Consider the following 18,221-nt stretch of genomic DNA (forward strand, 5'->3'; position numbering starts at 1 on the left):
TTCGATCCCGTCACAAGAATGTAATGAAATGGGATGTTTTGATTGGTTAACTTGTGACGACGCGACGCGTGACGCGCTCAGTGGAAACTCAGCTTATAATTGGTGCCCGCGTTCGCGCTCCTGATAGGCTGTGATAGACTGTCCAAGAAGGCGGCGTCGAGGGACAGCAACTCTTCTCGATGGGTTCGGGAATGCGATCGGTATACCAGTCAATTACCAGACGATCCAGGGTCCAGACGGAATCTGTCTTTCGGCGGCCGAGGTCGGAGCTGGTCTGTGCGTCTGAGCGGTCTGAGGTCCATAAACGTTATTCTGGGTATGTTGTACGTAATTATAAATCGTATTTTCAATCTTCCCGAGGAAACGTAATGACAATTCCGATCGGAGTTCATTCGGAATCGGAAAAGCTCGGTAACGTACTACGTTTGAATAATTATTATTCAATACTGACGCACCGAGAAAAGATCTTTTATCACGATGAAATCATAAACTTACGCGCCTGCAATCTAATTTACTAAACTGAATCACATTGCTATAGAAAACATAAAGAATGAATTAGTGCGTGCATATATATTTTGATCGATGTGCGATATACATATGCGTCTATACTCATAAGAATTTTGCAATGAGTTTGAATTAAAATTAAATTTTTAATTTATATCATAATACGATTCGATTTAAATGAAAAGTATTTTGATGGTTTTTTAAAAGCAAAAGGGATTGAGGGAAGTATCCTAGCGGTGTACTCCCACGCCGCGGTAATTCCCTGATTTCAAACTGGTGTACTGGAGCAAAGAGAAAATATAATTTTAATGCAATAAAAAGAAAAATCATTGATGCCTTAATTGCAATTTCTTAATAAATAAACATTTTTCTCATATTATATATAACGATTCTACGTGTTTACTGTGCGCTAATGCGTATATAGTGGCCATCTTTACTCGTCTTTATGAGCTTTCAAGAATTGTCATACTCCATGTGAACATTGATTGTGAGAAAATATTATATACCGGTAAATCCTGTTTTAGCCGAAACCTTAATGCTTATTAAGATGACTATTAAAAAGAAAAAAAATGTTTATTAGAAGACTTTGCGCTCTGAAAAACCTACCAACGTTTCCGACGTGTCCGATATGATGGATTTACATTCAATGTCGCCGAGGTAGAAACATAAATCTTACCCTTTATCTGAAAAATCAGAACTGCATGATATTGAAAGAGGACAATCTGTATTGGCGTTGCTTTGAAGTATCTCTTTTTGTGGCTATTTGCATGATACGTGTCGTCTATCGAGACTTTGGAAAGTAAACGTTTAATGTAAAATGTCATTTAATAACTTATAGCATATTAAACACACAACGAATTCGGGTCGTTCTACACATTTCTAAAAGTTCACCCGCTAAACTTCCGCTGGCTATTAATCTCGCAAAATGATTGTCATTTGAGATAATAAATAAAAGGTGAAATGCAATAACCAGTGAATAATAATATGTTATTGTTTCAATATAAATTGCGGATTAATAGTGTAATAATAATAAGAGTTGTTAATATACTGATAGCAATAAATTGATTGTACTTTCTTAATTATGAGAATTTGTTAACGGCGTAATTGCAAGTTTGCCATACAAAACATACAACATACGTAACAGCCATCATTATTCGCCTTTATCACTGATAGATTGCAACAGGAAGAAATAGGACACTGCAGTATTAACGAACTACAAATAAAATTAAAACGATTAAAATTAGTTTAATATGTGAAAAGTACATAATAGTAAATGTTATTAATTGATGTAGAGATTTTTCTAAACTTTGTAAAAAATGATGTCGAAAGAAATTCAAAGAAATCAACTTCAATGATAAAGAGAAGTTTTTAATTGACATATTCGGAACAGTAATTAAAATCTCTTAATTGTTTATATTTTAAAGTAATTAAAAAGATAGAATCAATGCAAAACAATTTAATTTATTGCTCAAGATTGTCATATTCACATTTTGTGCGTTCTCAGTCTCTAAAGTTTTGAATTTTTAATTTTCGAAAAATGAAATATGAGTATAACTTTAAAGCGATGGCGCTATAAAGCTCGAAACAATTCCGTCGAAAATCATAAGGTTCCACAAAGATTTACTCAATCGATTAGGATTTCAATACTTACATTGGTGAACATGTTCATGTCGACGAGAGAGAAAACTGCGTTTATCGTCATTGGTTTTTGAATCATCATTAGAATGACGTTCGTTCTCACGTGATGATCCAGATTAGAATTAGGCCATTCGCCAAAATATATTCCTTTACGAAAGTCCTCGCTCTAAACATATAGATATGGCTAATATATGTAGTATATACGTATAATAGGAAATCATTTTGAGTTATTATAATTGTTTTAGTGAATCGTTAAAACTTGCCGCATTTGTGAGGAGTGTGCCATACCACGCATACGTAAATGTTTGGAGAAATTTGGTTGTAGCGTAAGTCACAGATACGCCTATGTTGAAACTATTAGAGTCCGAAATCTGTTGCAAATGTTTAACAATTAGTATTGTATTATGAAACATTTGCGCAATGTGATAATATTGCACATGGGTCTAATAAAAAAATTTTACGCGCATAGCGTAATCTTTGTTCCTATTCTTAAAAAAAAGAGCAAAAATTATTACAAATTATTTAGATTATTTTGCTGTACACTGAAGTTATATTAGGCTCCGAAAAAAAATTATGACCTTTTTTAATTCAATATTCGCAAATGTTCTCCAAATGTATAGAACTTAAACACGTTTAAATTTATTCTGACGTTACATTAGCGATTCGACGGTAGCAATTGTACAACCGTAACATTTATTATGTCACGGCCGATTGCAACTACGCACATAAGCGAAATCGAACATCAAATTTTGCATTAATGTATCGACGTACTGACATCGCCTCGTGTATCAATGCGCAAAGAAGCACGGCGTTGGTGACAATGTGCCAAAAGGCAATGGGTCCGTAGATGTGCTCCAACGTATGGCGGCATGGCAGTAATTTCTGATGCTTTGCCAGGCATGACTTTAGGACGTCTGAGAAGCTCTCGGTGGGCAAAGGATTCGTGAGCCTAAAGGTCATGGCGTGCATTACTGAGGCAAATTGATAGATATAAAAGCCAAAGGCGTTATCCATGCCGCATGCCGTGACGCCGCTGATCCATACTCCGCCCGTCTCGAAGAGCAGATGAAAATGATACAGATAGTTGCGAGGAACGGTCCAAAAGTATCCGTATCCCCTAGTGATTGGTAGGCTGTAATTTGTAGTTGAATGGAAATGACAGAGACCGTGGATTATGGATAAATAAGGAGGCGCGAAAAACGCCAACGTCAATGTTAGCAGAATGGCAGCATATGTGTATGTCAGGGTGTATATTGTGGGCAGGGATGAAAACATTATCGTTCGGATTTTTTTATCCCGTAGAAGTTCCTCCTCGAAAAGATCATTTAGCGTCCGGTGATAATTTATCAGAGACCCCCGATTGTGCAGGAAAGTTGAAATCTTAAAGAAAACCAGAAACGCATATTTTTTCTCCACGCGAGACAATGAAGTTGCACAGAGATTGACGTCGCACGTTTGATACCACAATTTTTAAACGTTCATATTTTAGTTTCAAATGGAAAATCTTTTTCGTTAGAGATGGAACGTTTCAAAGAAGTATAACGCTTATTAATTAAAAGATCAACTGATATATTAGCGCATTAACACTTCCGTCATCCATACGGGGCTTAAAGCTCCCAAGCGAAATTTTTCTCTTGCAGTTCTTCGTCGAGAGAAGGAGGCAATGTTTGATACCTCCCATCCCTAAAAAAATATCCAACACATTACGCGTTCTTCTTTCTACGAAGAACTACAAGAAAGAACCTTTGCTTGGGGCTTTAAAACCCCATATAGATGACGGAGGATTAAATATATTTTTTCAATATATCAGCTAAAAAATCTTGTATAAATCGTGTATTATTTCTGTTGCGAATCTTTAATTCGACGACATATCTGGTTGATCTTTTAACGAATGTCATTATACATATATATTAAAATACATGTATATATCTCCAGAATTAATTGAAGTACGTAACGTAATCCATTTCAAAATTTTGCGAGCAAATATATTAATATATCAAATGTATTAATATGTTTCTCATTGTAAAATATTAATATGTATAAAACGTGTAAAATATTATTTTTGCTCTTCTGATTAATAAAATGCAAGCTGCTTCTGGTTCGTACCTTAAGAATGGCGCTAAATGAAGATATTGCTACGCCGACACATTTCATCATAATTGTCAAATTATGTCTGTGGATATAGCACATATGCAAGTTCACAATTGCGTAAGAGATTACCACCAAGAGCACACCAGCTGTCAAGAAGTTCATGCACCTGCCGAATTTTGTGGGCATGTACCAACAGCCACACATAGTGAGCAGAGTGTGAAAGTAACGCTGATATGCACGATATGCTCGCAACTCTTTTTCAATCATCTTATAACATCGAATAACTCAAAGATGAGAGACGTCGACAGAAAATCTTCTGAACTGAAAAAATTCAATTTTTTTAAGTGCACGGCAAGTTTGGATTTGTTTCGACGGACAAAAAACAGACAGTTTTTTGTGTCACAAGTAAAGAGAATCATAAATTTGAGGGGTGTAAGCAAACGCTTCAGACGTCTGCTTATAAGTACCCCTCAGGCTGTCAAAGCTGAAACATCGAGGTCCCGTTCAGTCACCTATACGCTCGATACTTTTCTCGCTTGCATGTCTGGGATATATTGACATATTTTCTTTTTACGTTTAGTAGGTCGGTGTGCGACTTGAGGACCATATTAAACACACGCTACGCGTACATGAAGAATTCGGGTTGTCCCATACATTTCTAAAAGTTTACCTGCTAAACTTCCGCTGACCACTATCTCGCAAAGTGATTGTCATTTGAGATAAATAAAAGGTGAAATACAACAAAAAGCTGTTAATACTGATAGCAATAAATTGATTGTACTTTCTTAATTATAATAATTTGTTAACAGCGTAATAATTTTACAAGTTTGCCATACAAAACGTACGTATAGCATCCAGCATTATTCGCCTTTATCACTGATAGATTGCAACAGGAAGAAATAGGACCTTGTAGTATTAACGAACTACAAATAAAAATAAGACGATTAAAATTAGTTTAATGTGTGCAAAGTATATTAGTAAATGTTATTAATTGATGTAGAGACTTCCAAACTCTATAAAAAATGAAGTCGAAAGAAATTCAAAGAAATCAACTTCAATGATTAAAAGAAGTTTTTAATTGACATATTCGGAACAGTATAATTAAAACCTTTTAATTGTTTATATTTTTATATGTCCTGTATAAATTCTACAATATAGGTTTAATTTAAAGTAATAAGAAGAGAAATAGGATCGTAACGATAAACAATCAATTTAGTAACAAAGCCATGCGATCCAAGCCTAGGTCTTTTTAGCAGCACCTTATTGGTTTCTGTATGCATATATATTATATATATATATATATATATATATATACACATATCAATTTTCCAAACCACTGCGCGCCGATTAAATTAAAGTAATTAAAAAAATAGAATTAATGCAAAAATTTTAATTTATTTGCTCAAGAGTGTCGTAATCACATTTTGTGCGTTCTCAGTCTCTCAAGTTTTGAATCCTCAAAATTTTCGTAAAAATGAAATATAAATATAACTTTTTAAAGCGATGGCGCTATAAAGCTCGAAACAATTCCGTCGAAAATCATAAGATTCCACAAAGATTTACTCAGTCGATTAGGATTTCAATACTTACATTGGTGAACATGGTCATTCAACGAGAGAGAAAAATGCCTTTATCGTCATTGGTTTTTGAATCATCATTAGAATGACGTTCGTTCTCACGTGATGATCCAGATCAGAATTAGGCCATTCGCCAAAATATATTCCTTTACGAAAATCTTTGCTCTAAACATTTATAGTATATATACGTATATACATATGAAGAAAATGATTAGTTTTGAATTGTTATAATTGTTTTAGCAAATTATTAAAACTCACCGCATTTGTAAGGAGTGTGCCATACCATGCATATGTAAACGTTTGGAACAATTTCATTGTAGCGTAAGTCACAGATACGCTTATGTTGAAACTATTAGAGTCCGAGATCTGTTGCAAATGTTTAACAATTAGTATTTTATTATGAAACATTTGCGCAATGTGATAACATATTTAGACATGGGTCCAATAAAAAAATTTTACACGCGTAGCGTAATCTTTGTTCTTATTCTTAAAAAAAAGAGCAAAAATTATTAGAAATTATTCTACTGTTATTAGAATTTATTTTGCTGCATTAAAGTTATATTTGGCTCCGAAAAAAAATTATGACCTTTTTTAATTCAATATTCGCAAATGTTTTCCAAATGTATAGAACTTAAACACATTTAAATTTATTATGACGTTACATTAGCGTAATCAGACGCGACGGTAGCAATTGTACAACCGTAACATTTATTATGTCACGGCCGATTGCAACTACGCACATAAGCGAAATCGAACATCAAATTTTGCATTAATGTATCGACGTACTGACATCGCCTCGTGTATCAATGCGCAAAGAAGCACGGCGTTGGTGACAATGTGCCAAAAGGCAATGGGCCCGTAGATGCATGTGCTCCAACCAACGTATTACGGGATGGTATTAGTTTCTGCTGGTTTGTTACGCATGACTTGAGGACGTCTGAGAAGTTCTCGGTGGACAAAAGATTAGTGAGCCTAAAGGTCATGGCGTGCAGTACTGATGCAAATTGGTAGATATGAAAGCCAAAGGCGTTATCCATGCTGCATGCCGTGATGGCACTGATCGACATTTCGACCGTCTCGAAGAGCAGATGAAAATGGTAGAAATAGTTGTGCAGAACGGTCCAAAAGTATTTGTATCTCCTAGTGATTGGTAGGCTGTAATTTGTAGTTGAATGGAAATGACAGAGAGACCGTGGATTATGGATAAATAAGGGAGGCGCAAAAAAAGCCAACGTCAATGTTAGCAGAATGGCAGCATATGTGTATGTCAGGGTGTATATTGTGGGCAGGGATGAAAATATTATCGTCCGGATTTTTTTATCCCGAAGAAGTTCCTCCTCGAAAAGATCATTTAGCGTCCGGTGATAATTTATCAGAGACCCCCGATTGTGCAGAAAAGTTGAAATCTTAAAGAAAACCAGAAACGCATATTTTTTCTCCATGCGAGCAGACAAAGAAGTTTCACAGAGATTGACGTTGCACGTTTGATACCACAATTTTCAAACTGTCATATTTTAATTTTAAAAGAAAATACTTCGCTAGTGATAGAACGTTGCAAAGAAAAGAAAGTAACGTTTATTAAAAGATCAATCGATATAGTAGCGTATTAAATATATTTTTTCAATTTATTTATCAAAGAATCTTGTATAACTCGTATACTTCTGTTGCGTATATTTTTAGTTCGACGAAATATCCGATTGATCTTTTAACGAAATGTTATAATGATCAGAATACATGTAGAGAAGAATTTATCTTCAGAATTAATAGAAGCACGTAATGCAATTCATTTTGTTATCGAAGTTTAGCGAGCAAATGTATTAATCTTTAAAGTATATACGTTTTTTCGGTATACCTTCTAAGTGTATACGTGTGTCTGTCACACTCAGCGCTATTTTTTCTTACCTTAAAGTATTTTAAAAAATCTAAAAAATTTCATGAAAAATCTGTTTGCATTGTAATTGACGATTTTATAGTCATTTTGATAAATATTGTTTATTTAATATCTTCTAACAGGCTCTCTTGCAAGTTTTACAGTTCGAGCACAAGTTTTACGAGCAGATATCACTCTGGCTCGGACGCCGTAGACCCACGTATGCACGTTAAGGATTAATGTATTAATGTATTAATAAATGTTTCTTATTATAAAATATTAATATGTATAAAACGTGTAAAATATTTTTCCGATCTTGCTCTCATATTTAATAAAATGCAAGATATTCGTGGTTCATACCTTGAGAATGGCGCTAAATGAAGATATTGCTAATCCGACACACTTTATCATAATTACCAAATTATGTCTGTAGATATAGATATAGCACATATGCAACTTCAGAATCGCGTAAGAGATTATCATCAATAGCACACCAACTACCCAAAAATGCATGCACTTGCCGGATTTTGTAGGCATATACCAACAGCCACACATAGTGAGAAAATCCGAAGGAAACGCTTATATACGTACGATACGCTTGCAACTCTTTATCAATCATTTTATTATATCCACATCGAATAACTCAATGAGAAACGTCGACGGAAAAGTCTTCTGAACTGGAAAAGTTTAATTTTTTTAAGTGCACGGCAAGAGTTTGGATTTTGTTATTAGATTAGATTTAGAATTGTTTTCACGACTTTGCGACTCCCATTGTAAACCCCGCATCACTCTTATTAAGATGACTATTAAAAGGAGAAAAATATTTTTGTTAGAAGACTTTGCACTCTGAAAAACCTATCAACGTTTCCGATGTGTTCGCTGCGACGGATTTACATTCAACTGCAGAGGTAGAGACAGCGATTTTACCTTCTACCTCAAAAATTGGAATTGATATTAAAAGATAGCAATCTGTATTGGCGTTGCTTCGAAGTATCTTCTATTGTGGCTATTTGCATGATACGTGTCGTCTATCGAGGCTCTGGACTGGAAAGTTAATAGTTAATTTAAAATGTCATTTAATAGCTTGGTCGAAATGGGCTGTAATACAAGTTTGTTGTGGCTGTATGATTCTCTTTACTTGTGACACAAAGAATTGTCTGTTTTGTCTGTCGAAACATTGATAGCTGTAGTACTTTAGCGGTGTTTGTACTTGGAGCTTTGATAACCTGAGAGGTATAAGCAGACGTCTGGAGCGCTAAAGTGCTTATAGCTATCAATGCACCAATGTTTCGACGGACAAAACAGACAGTTCTTCGTGTCACAAGTAAAGAGAATTATAAATTTGAGGGGTGTAAGCAAACGCTCCAGTCTGCTTATACCCCTCAAGTTATCAAAGCAAACGCCGAGGTCCCGTTCAGTCACCTACGCTCGATACTTTTCTCGCCTGCATGTCTACGATATATTGACATATTTCCTTTTACGTCTTTAGTAGGTCAGTGTGCGACTTGAGGACCGTAACACACGCGTACATGAAGAATTCGGGTCGTTCGACATACATTTCTAAAAGTTTACCTGCTAAACTTTCGCTGATTACTATTTCGCAAAGTGATTGTCATTTGAGATAAATAAAAGGTGAAATACAACAACTAGGTGAAGTTATAATATGTTATTGTTTCAATGTAAGTTGAGCGTTAATAGTGGAATAATAAAAGCTGTTAATACTGATAACAATAAATTGATTGCACTTTCTTAATTATAATAATTTGTTAACAGCGTAATAATTTTACAAGTTTGCCATACAAAACGTACGTAGCATCCATCACTATTCGCCTTTATCACTGATAGATTGCAACAGGAAGAAATAGGACCCTGTAGTATTAACGAACTACAAATAAAAGCAAAACAAATTTAAAATTAGTTTAATATGCGAAAAGTACATAATTGTAAATGTTATTAATTGATGTAGAGACTTTTCCAAACTGTGTAAAAAATGATGTCGAAAGAAATTCAAAGAAATCAACTTCAATGATAAAAAGAAGTTTTTAATTGACATATTCGGAACAGTAACTAAAATCTCTTAATTGTTTATCTTTATCTTTTATCTTTATTTGTCCTGTATATATTCTACAATATAGGTTTAAAGCAATTAGAAAAATAACAGAATCAATGCAAAAAATATTTTAATTTATTTGCTCAAGAGTTTCGTAATCACATTTTGTGCGTTCTCAGTCTCTCAAGTTTTGAATCTTCGGTTTTCGTAAAAATGAAGTATAAATATAATTAAACTTTAAAGCGATGGCGCTATAAAGCTCGAAATAATTCCGACGAAATTATAAGGTTCCACAAAGATTTACTCAATCGATTAGGATTTCAGTACTTACATTGGTGAACATGTTCATGTCAACGAGAGAGAAAAATGCGTTTATCGTCATTGGTTTTTGCATCATAGTTATAATAACGTTCGTTCTCACATGATGATCCAGATTAGAATTAGGCCATTCGCCAAAATATATTCCTTTACGAAAGTCCTCGCTCTAAACATATATAGTGCATATACGAGGGTGGTTTGATAAATTCGGTTAATTTGTATGAGATGATTTTACAATCCATGCATTTGGTCACGCGATGCCTTTGGAAAGTTCTAACTGTTTGAACCCCTCTAAACCAAATTTCAGCCAGAAGTAACGCGATGTTCACGTGCGGTTATAGTCGTTTGAAGCGAACGATTTAGCAGTTGCCATAAAAATGGAAAAATCGATTTTTTCCATTTCTGTTACTTTTGACTGAAATTTGGCCTGGAGGGATTTGAAGAGTGAAACTTTCCAAGCATCACGCCAATACATGGATTGTAATGTAATGCTATCTCATACAAATTTACCAAACTTATCAAACCACTCTCCGTACAAAAATACATATATTGCAAGTGGTTATTTTTGAGTTGTTATAGTTGTTTGAGCAAATCATTAAAACTCACCGCATTTGTGAGGAGTGTGCCATACCACGCATATGTAAACGTTTGGAGCAATTTTATTGTAGCCCAAGTCACAGATACGCCTATGTTGAAAATATTGAAGTCCGAAAACTGTTGCAATTGTTTAACAATTGGTATTATATTATCAAACATTTGCGCAGTGTAATAATATTGGACATGTGTAAAAAATATTACACGCGTAATGAATGTATCCACGTACTGACATCGCCTCGTATATCAATGCGCAAAGAAGCACGGCGTTGGTGACAATGTGCCAAAAGACAATGGGTCCGTAGATGCGCTCCAACGTATGGCGGCATGGCAGTAGTTTCTGATGCTTTGCCACGCAGGACTTTAGGACGACTGAGAAGCTCTCGGTGGGCAAAGGATTCGTGAGCCTAAAGGTCATGGCCTGCATTATTGAAGCGAACTGATAGATATAAAAGCCAAAAGCGCTGTCCATGCCGCATGCCGTTAAGCCGCTGATCGATGCTCCGGCCGTCTCGAAGAGCAGATGAAAATGATACAAATAGTTGTGCGGAACGGTCCAGGTGTATCCGTATCCTTTACTGATTGGTAGGCTGTAATTCGTATTTGACTGGGAACGACAGAGGCCGTGGATTATGGCAAAATAAGCAGGTGTAAAAAACGCCAACATCATTGTTATCATAATGGCAGAATATGTGTATGTCAGGGTGTATATTGTGGGCAAGGATGAAAACATTATCGTCCGGATTTTCTCATCCCGTAGAAGTTCCTTTTCGAAAAGATCATTCAGCGTCCGGTGATAATTTATCAGAGACTCCCGATTGTGTAGGAAAGTTCCAATCTTAAAGAAAACCAGAAACATATTTTTTTTCCACGCGAGACAAAGAAGTTGCACAGAGACTGACGTGGCAAGTTCGATACCACGACTTTTAATCTGTCGATTTGAATTTTAAATAAAACAACTATCTTTCCTAGAGATGGAACGTTTCAAAGAAGTAACGTTTATTAAAAGATCAACCGATATATTAAAGCGCGTTAAATATATTTTTTCAATTTATTTACTAAGGTATCTTGTATAAATCGTATATTATTTCTGTTGCGAATTTTAAGTTGTTAAGTTTGCTTTATTAGTTCGACGACATATCCGGTTGATCGATCTTTTAACAAATGTTAATATACATATATTAAAATACATGTAGAGAAGAATTTATCTTCATAATTAATTGAAGCACGTAATGCAGTCCATTTGGTTATCGAAGTTTAGCGAGCAAATATAAAATTAATACATGTATATCAGTGTATTAATATGTTTCTTATTGTAAAATAAAAATATCCTTAGATGTGTAAAATATTATTCTGATCTTGCTCTTCTACTTAATAAAATGCAACATACTTCTGGTTTGTACCTTGAGAATGGCGCTAAATGAAGTTATTGCTATGCCAACACATTTCATCATAATTGCCAAATTATGTCTGTGGATATAGCACATATGCAAATTCAGGATCTCGTAAGAGATTATCACCAAGAGCACACCATATACCCAGAAATGCATGCACTTGCCGGATTTTGTGGGCATGTACCAACAGCCACACATAGTGAGCAGTGTCCGAAGGTAACGCTGATACGCACGATACGCTTGCAACTCTTTATTATTCATCTTATAACATTGAATAACTCAAAGAGAAAGACGCCTTTTGAACTGGAAAAATTTAATTATTTAATGTGCACGGCAAGTTTTTGGATTTTGTTTTTAGATTAGTGGATTTAAAACTGTCGAAGAGAAGAAATTGCAACTTTCTGAATGAGACAACATGTCACTGATTTTCATCTTTTCCAATATTTTCCATAATTTCTGAATTCAAAAGTTGAAGTTTCTTGTAACATTAATGATGACAAAATGATAATATTTATTTACAAACAAATTTCTTTGATCTAATAATGTAAGGTGTCAATGGCCTAGAGTCAGACAGTAACTAATGTTAACATTTAAAACCGTGATTAAAATAAAAACTATAATCAATAAGTTATCCAGTTCTAAGACTGTCAATCACATACTAATATTATAATCATTTTATTCAAGGATTGCGAGGATGCTCTATATGATTTGTCATAATCCACTGTTGTGAGAAAAAAAATATTTTATAGTATTTATTATAAAATATTATATTATATTATTATTTACGATAATCATATACTTCTACCATTTTTACGAGTTCTATCCAAAATTTTAACTTTTATTAAGGTGACTATTAAAAAGAGAAAAATATCTTTGTTAAAAGACTTTGCACTCTGAAAAATTTACTCACGTTTTCGATGTGTTCAATACGACGGATTTACATTCAACTGTAGAGGCAGAGACTGAGATTTTATTTTCTACCCCAAAATTCGGAACTGATATTAAAAGATAGTATCTGTATTGGCGTTGCTTTGAAGTATCTTCTTTTGTGGCTATTCGCATGATACGTGTCGTCTATCGAGGCTTTGGAAAGTTAATAGATAATTTAAAATGTCATTTAATGGTTTGGTCGAAATGGGCTATAATACAAGTTTGTCGTGGCTGTAGGTAAATTAGAGACATAAGAGAAATTGCATTTCAAAGAGAACGGTAAAACTTTTCGGGGAATTATAAATTGCGAGTCACATTTGATGTAGCATCTAGATTAACGGTATATTTTTTTTTACTTAATTGAGGCAGACAGATTTATGATTCTCTTTACTTGTGACACAAAGAATTGTCTGTTTTGTCTGTCGAAACATTGATAGCTATAATAAGCACGTCAGCGGTGTTTATACTTAGAGCTTTGATAACCTGAGGGTATAAGCAGACGTCTGGAGGGTCCCGTTCAGTCACCTACGTTCGATACTTCTCTCGCTTGCATGTCTACGATATATCGACATATTTTCCTTGTACGTTTCTGGTAGGTCAGTGCGCGACTTGAGGACCATATCAAACACACGCGTTGGTTAAGAATTCGGGTTGCTTCATACATTTCTAAAAGTTTACCTGCTAAACTTCTGCTTTACACCATCTCTAGGTAGTGACTGTCGTTTGAGATAAACAAAAGGTGAAATACAACAACTATAGTGAAGTTATAATATGTTATTATTCCAATATAAATTGAGCGTTAATAGTGGAATAATAAGAGCTGTTAATAATATTAGCAATTAATTGATTGTATTTTCTTAATTATAATAATTTGTTGACAGCGTAATAATTTTACAAGTTTGCCATACAAAACATACGTAGCATCCATCATTATTTGCCTTTGTCACTGATGGATTGCAACAGGAAGAAATAGGACACTGTAGTATTAACGAACTACAAATAAAAATAAAACGATTAAAATTAGTTTAATATGTGAAAAGTACATAATAGTAAATGTTATTAATTGATGTAGACACTTTTCCAAACTTCGTAAAAAATGAAGTCGAAAGAAATTCAAAGAAATCAACTTTAATGATAAAAAGAAGTTTTTAATTGACATATTCGGATCAGTAATTAAAATCTTTTAATTGTTTATTTTTATCTTTTATCTTTATTTGTCATGTATATATTCTACAAGGTTTAGAGCAATTAGAAAAATAATAGAATCAATGCAAAATATTTTAATTTATTTGTTCAAGAGTGTCGTAATCACATTTTATGCGTACTCAGTCTCTCAAGTTTTGAATCTTCGGTTTTCGTAAAAATAAAATATAAATATAACTTTTTAAAGCGATGGCGTTAAAAGCTCGAAATAATTCCGACAAAATCATAAGGTTCCACAAAGGTTTACTCACTCGACTAGGATTTCAGTACTTACATTGGTGAACATGTTCATGTCAACGAGAGAGAAAAATGCGTTTATCGTCATTGGTTTTTGCATCATCATTAGAATGACGTTCGTTCTCACGTGATGATCCAGATTAGAATTAGGCCACTCGCCAAAATATATTCCTTTACGAAAGTCTTCGCTCTAAACATATAGATATAGTTAGTATAGTATATACATATATGGGAAATTATTTTGAGTTATTATAATTGTTTTAGTAAATCATTAAAAAAACTTACCGCATTTGTGAGAAGTGTTCCATACCACGCATACGTAAACGTTTGAAGCAATTTTATTGTAGCGTAAGTCACAGATACGCCTACGTTGAAAATATTAAAGTCCGAAAACTGCAATGTTGCAAATGGTTAATAATTAGTATTATATTATGAAACATTTGCGCCATGTAATAATATTGGACATGTGTAAATGATATTACACGCGTAATGCATGTATCCACGTACTGACATCGCATCGTATATCAATGCGCAAAGAAGCACGGCGTTGGTGACAATGTGCCAAAAGACAATGGGTCCGTAGATGTGCTCCAACGTTTGGCGGCATGGCAATAGTTTCTGATGCTTTGCCACGCATAACTTTAGGACGTCTGAGAAGCTCTCGGTGGGCAAAGAATTCGTGAGCCTAAAGGTCATGGCGTGCATTATTGAAGCGAACTGGTAGACATAGAAGCCAAAGATGCTGTCAATGCCGCAAGCCGTGATGCTGTTGATCGACACTCCGCCCGTCTCGAAAAGCAGATGAAAATGATACAAATAGTTGTTCGGAACGGTCCAGAAGTATCCGTATCCTTTAGTGATTGGTAGGCTGTATTTCGTAGTTGATTGGGAAAGACAGAGGCCATGGATTATGGCTAAATAAGGAGGTATAAAATACGCCAACATCACTGTTATCACAATGGCAGAATATGTGTATGTCAGGGTGTATATTGTCGGCAGGGATGAAAACATTATCGTTCGGATTTTTTCATCCCGTAGAAGTTCCTCCTCGAAAATATCATTTAGCGTCCGGTGATAATTTATCAGAGACTCCCGATTGTGTAGGAAAGTTCCAATCTTAAAGAATACCAGAAACATATTTTTTTTTATCACGCGCGACAAAGAAGTTGCACAGAGACAGACGTGGCACGTTTGATACTACAACTTTTAATCTGTCGATTTGATATCGCATTAAATATATTTTTTCAATGTATTTACTAAAAAATATCTTGTATAAATCGTATATTATTTTTGTTGCGAAGTTTAAGTTGTTAAGTTCGCTTTAGTTCGACGACATATCCGGTTGATCTTTTAACGAATGTTAATATACATATATTAAAATACATGTAGAATTTATCTTCATAATTAATTGAAGCATCTAAAGGTCGTACATTAGTCGCAAGCAATCTATATTGTCGTAAGTCGCAAGAGGCTTGCAATTGGAGTTTTTACACTGCAGTCGTAAGTCACAGCCAATCAAAGAAGAAATTTGTTGCAAAAATGTTGTTATCAACATGTTCTAAGCAAGCAGAAATGCTAGTAATACAAGTAAATAGTATTGCTTTTTTCGCAAGCAGTACTACTTCTGGTCGTAACGTAGTCGCAAATAGCAATCACAAGGTTTGATCAAATACAAAGTTTGCGTCTCTGCGATATGTGACATACAGTATGAGCATCGAGCTTCGTGTCGTGGCATCGAGCTCCATTGTCTATTTGGGTTGCTCATTTGTTTCGTGTTTTATTGTAACCCGCAAAGATATTTATAAGTTAGAAAATTTTTTTTGAATAAGTGATTTAAAATGGAATAAAAATAAATCTCTCGACGCGAACATTCATGAAAATGATGGCAGAGACGCAAATTTTGGACTTGATCAAATCTTGCAATCGCTATATGGGACCGGAAGTGGTACTGCTTGCGTTCATGCGATTGGCTGCTTGCGTCTAATGTAGAACGACCTTAATGCAATCCATTTAATAGTCATCGAAATTTAGCGAGCAAATATACTAATTATACATATATATCAGTATACTAATATATTTTTTATTGTAAAATATTTATATGCATAAAATGTGTAAAATATTATTCTGATCTTGCTTTTTTTCTTAATAAAATGCAGGATCCTTCTGGTTCGTACCTTGAGAATGGCGCTAAATGAAGTTATTGTTACGCCGACACATTTCATCATAATTGTCAAATTATGTCTGTGGATATAGCACATATGCAAATTCAAAATCGCGTAAGAGATTATCACCAAGAGCACACCAACTCCCCAGAAATGCATGCACTTGCCGGATTTTGTGGGCATGTACCAACAGCCACAGATAGTGAGCAGAGTCCGAAGGTAACGCTGATACGCGCGATACGTTTGCAACTCTTTATCAATCATCTTATAACATCGAATACCTCAAAGAGAGACGTCTTCTGAACTGGAAAAATTTAATTTTTCAAAGTACACGGCAAGTTTGGATTTTGTTTTTAGATTAGTGGATTTAAAACTCGAAGAGAAAAAATTGCAACTTTCTCAATGAGATTACATGTCACTGATTTTCATCTTTTCCAATATTTTTCATAATTTCTGAATTCAAAAGCTGAAGTTTTTTATGACATTAATGATGACAAAATAATGATATTTATTTACGAACTAATTTATTTAATTTAATAATGCAAGGGGGGGTGTCAATGGCCTAGAGTCAACCAGTAACTAATGTTAACATTTAAAACCCTGATTAAAATAAAAACGATAATCAATAAGTTATCCAGTCCTAAGACTATTAGTCACATACTAATATTATAATCATTTTATTCAAGGATTGCAAGCATGCTCCATATGATTTGTCATACTCCACTGTGAGAAAATAAATATTTTACACCGATAATTACTTCTACCACTTTTACGAGTTCTATCCAAAATCTTAACTTCTATTAAGGTGACTATTAAAAAGAGAAAAATATGAATATAATCTTTGTTAGAAGACTTTGCACTCTGAAAAACCTACCAACGTTTTCGATGTGTTCAATACGACGGATTTACATTCAACTGCGGAGGTAGAGACTTCACCTTGAGACTGAGATTTTATCTTTCACCCCAAAATTCGGAACCGATATTGTAAGACAGCAATTTGTATATTGGCCTTGCTTTGAAGTATTTTTTTTTGTGGCTATTCGCATGATACGTGTCGTCTATCGAGGCTTTGGAAAGTTAATGGATAATTTAAAATGTCATTTAATGGTTTGGTCGAAATGGGCTGTAATACAAGTTTGTTGTGGCTGTAGGTAAATTAGAGACATAAGAGAAATTGCATTTCAAAGAGAACGGTAAAACTTGTCGAGGATTTATAAATTGAGAGTCACATTTGATGTAGCATCTAGATCAGCGGTATATTTTTTTTACTTAATTGAGGCAGGCAAATTTATGATTCTCTTTACTTGTGACACAAAGAACTGTCTGCCTTGTCCGTCGAAACATTGGTGTATTGATATAGCTATAAGCACGTCAGCGGTGTTTATACTTGGAGCTTTGATAGCCTGAGGGGTATAAGCAGACGTCTGGGGGGTCTCGTTCAGTCCCCTACGTTCGATACTTCTCTCGTTTGCATGTCTACGATATATCGACATATTTTCCTTGTACGTTTTTGGTAGGTCAGTGCGCGACTTGAGGACCATATCAAACACACGCGTTTGTGAAGAATTTGGATCGCTCCATACGTTTTTAAAAGTTTACCCGATGCTAAACTTCCGCTGAGTACCATCTCGCATAGTGATTGTCATTTGAGAT

General features: G+C 34.6%; 4 protein-coding genes across 7 annotated transcripts in view; 1 reads left to right on the plus strand and 3 right to left on the minus strand.

Moving 5' to 3' along the window:
• Positions 1–151: 151 nt before the first annotated feature.
• LOC143897543 (putative E3 ubiquitin-protein ligase UBR7) overlaps positions 152–18,221 on the plus strand; it is a 37,560-nt gene continuing 19,490 nt past the window's right edge. The window contains exon 1 of one of the 2 annotated variants that reach the window (XM_077406319.1): positions 152–316. The gene's annotated coding sequence lies outside the window, so the exon portion shown is untranslated. The remainder of the gene's footprint in view (positions 317–18,221) is intronic. The other variant, XM_077406318.1, reaches the window with a different exon arrangement.
• On the minus strand, positions 340–5,139 carry LOC143897539 (uncharacterized). Its single transcript, XM_077406311.1, has 5 exons — positions 4,249–5,139; positions 2,914–3,522; positions 2,406–2,513; positions 2,156–2,308; positions 340–1,717 (listed from the first exon to the last, which is right to left on the minus strand). Exons 1-5 carry the CDS (start codon positions 4,498–4,500, stop codon positions 1,655–1,657), a joined length of 1,185 nt encoding a protein of 394 aa, XP_077262437.1. The 5' UTR covers positions 4,501–5,139; the 3' UTR covers positions 340–1,654.
• Positions 6,553–8,235, minus strand: LOC143897330 (uncharacterized). Its single transcript, XM_077405916.1, has 2 exons — positions 8,041–8,235; positions 6,553–7,309 (listed from the first exon to the last, which is right to left on the minus strand). The coding sequence occupies exons 1-2, from the start codon at positions 8,233–8,235 to the stop codon at positions 6,614–6,616; spliced, it is 891 nt and encodes a 296-aa protein (XP_077262042.1). The 3' UTR covers positions 6,553–6,613.
• LOC143897537 (odorant receptor 82a-like) lies at positions 8,265–18,144 on the minus strand. Of its 3 annotated transcripts, none has more exons than XM_077406308.1 (7): positions 12,947–13,876; positions 12,046–12,339; positions 10,872–11,480; positions 10,655–10,762; positions 10,062–10,214; positions 8,608–9,565; positions 8,265–8,357 (listed from the first exon to the last, which is right to left on the minus strand). In XM_077406308.1, the coding sequence occupies exons 2-6, from the start codon at positions 12,295–12,297 to the stop codon at positions 9,503–9,505; spliced, it is 1,185 nt and encodes a 394-aa protein (XP_077262434.1). In that variant the 5' UTR covers positions 12,298–12,339; positions 12,947–13,876; the 3' UTR covers positions 8,265–8,357; positions 8,608–9,502. The 3 variants fall into 3 exon arrangements, with proteins under 3 accessions (XP_077262434.1, XP_077262435.1, XP_077262432.1); XM_077406306.1 differs by lacking the exons at positions 8,265–8,357; positions 8,608–9,565; positions 10,062–10,214; positions 10,655–10,762; positions 10,872–11,480 and adding exons at positions 14,444–14,596; positions 14,692–14,799; positions 14,914–15,522; positions 16,581–16,872; positions 17,443–18,144 and having other exon boundaries at positions 12,081–12,339; positions 12,947–13,959; XM_077406309.1 differs by lacking the exons at positions 8,265–8,357; positions 8,608–9,565 and having other exon boundaries at positions 10,068–10,214; positions 10,847–11,480; positions 12,947–13,878.

The sequence above is a fragment of the Temnothorax americanus genome, unplaced genomic scaffold, assembly GCF_048541705.1.
Source record: "Temnothorax americanus isolate GAGA-0224 unplaced genomic scaffold, ASM4854170v1 Scaffold20, whole genome shotgun sequence".
Lineage (NCBI taxonomy): Eukaryota > Metazoa > Arthropoda > Insecta > Hymenoptera > Formicidae > Temnothorax > Temnothorax americanus.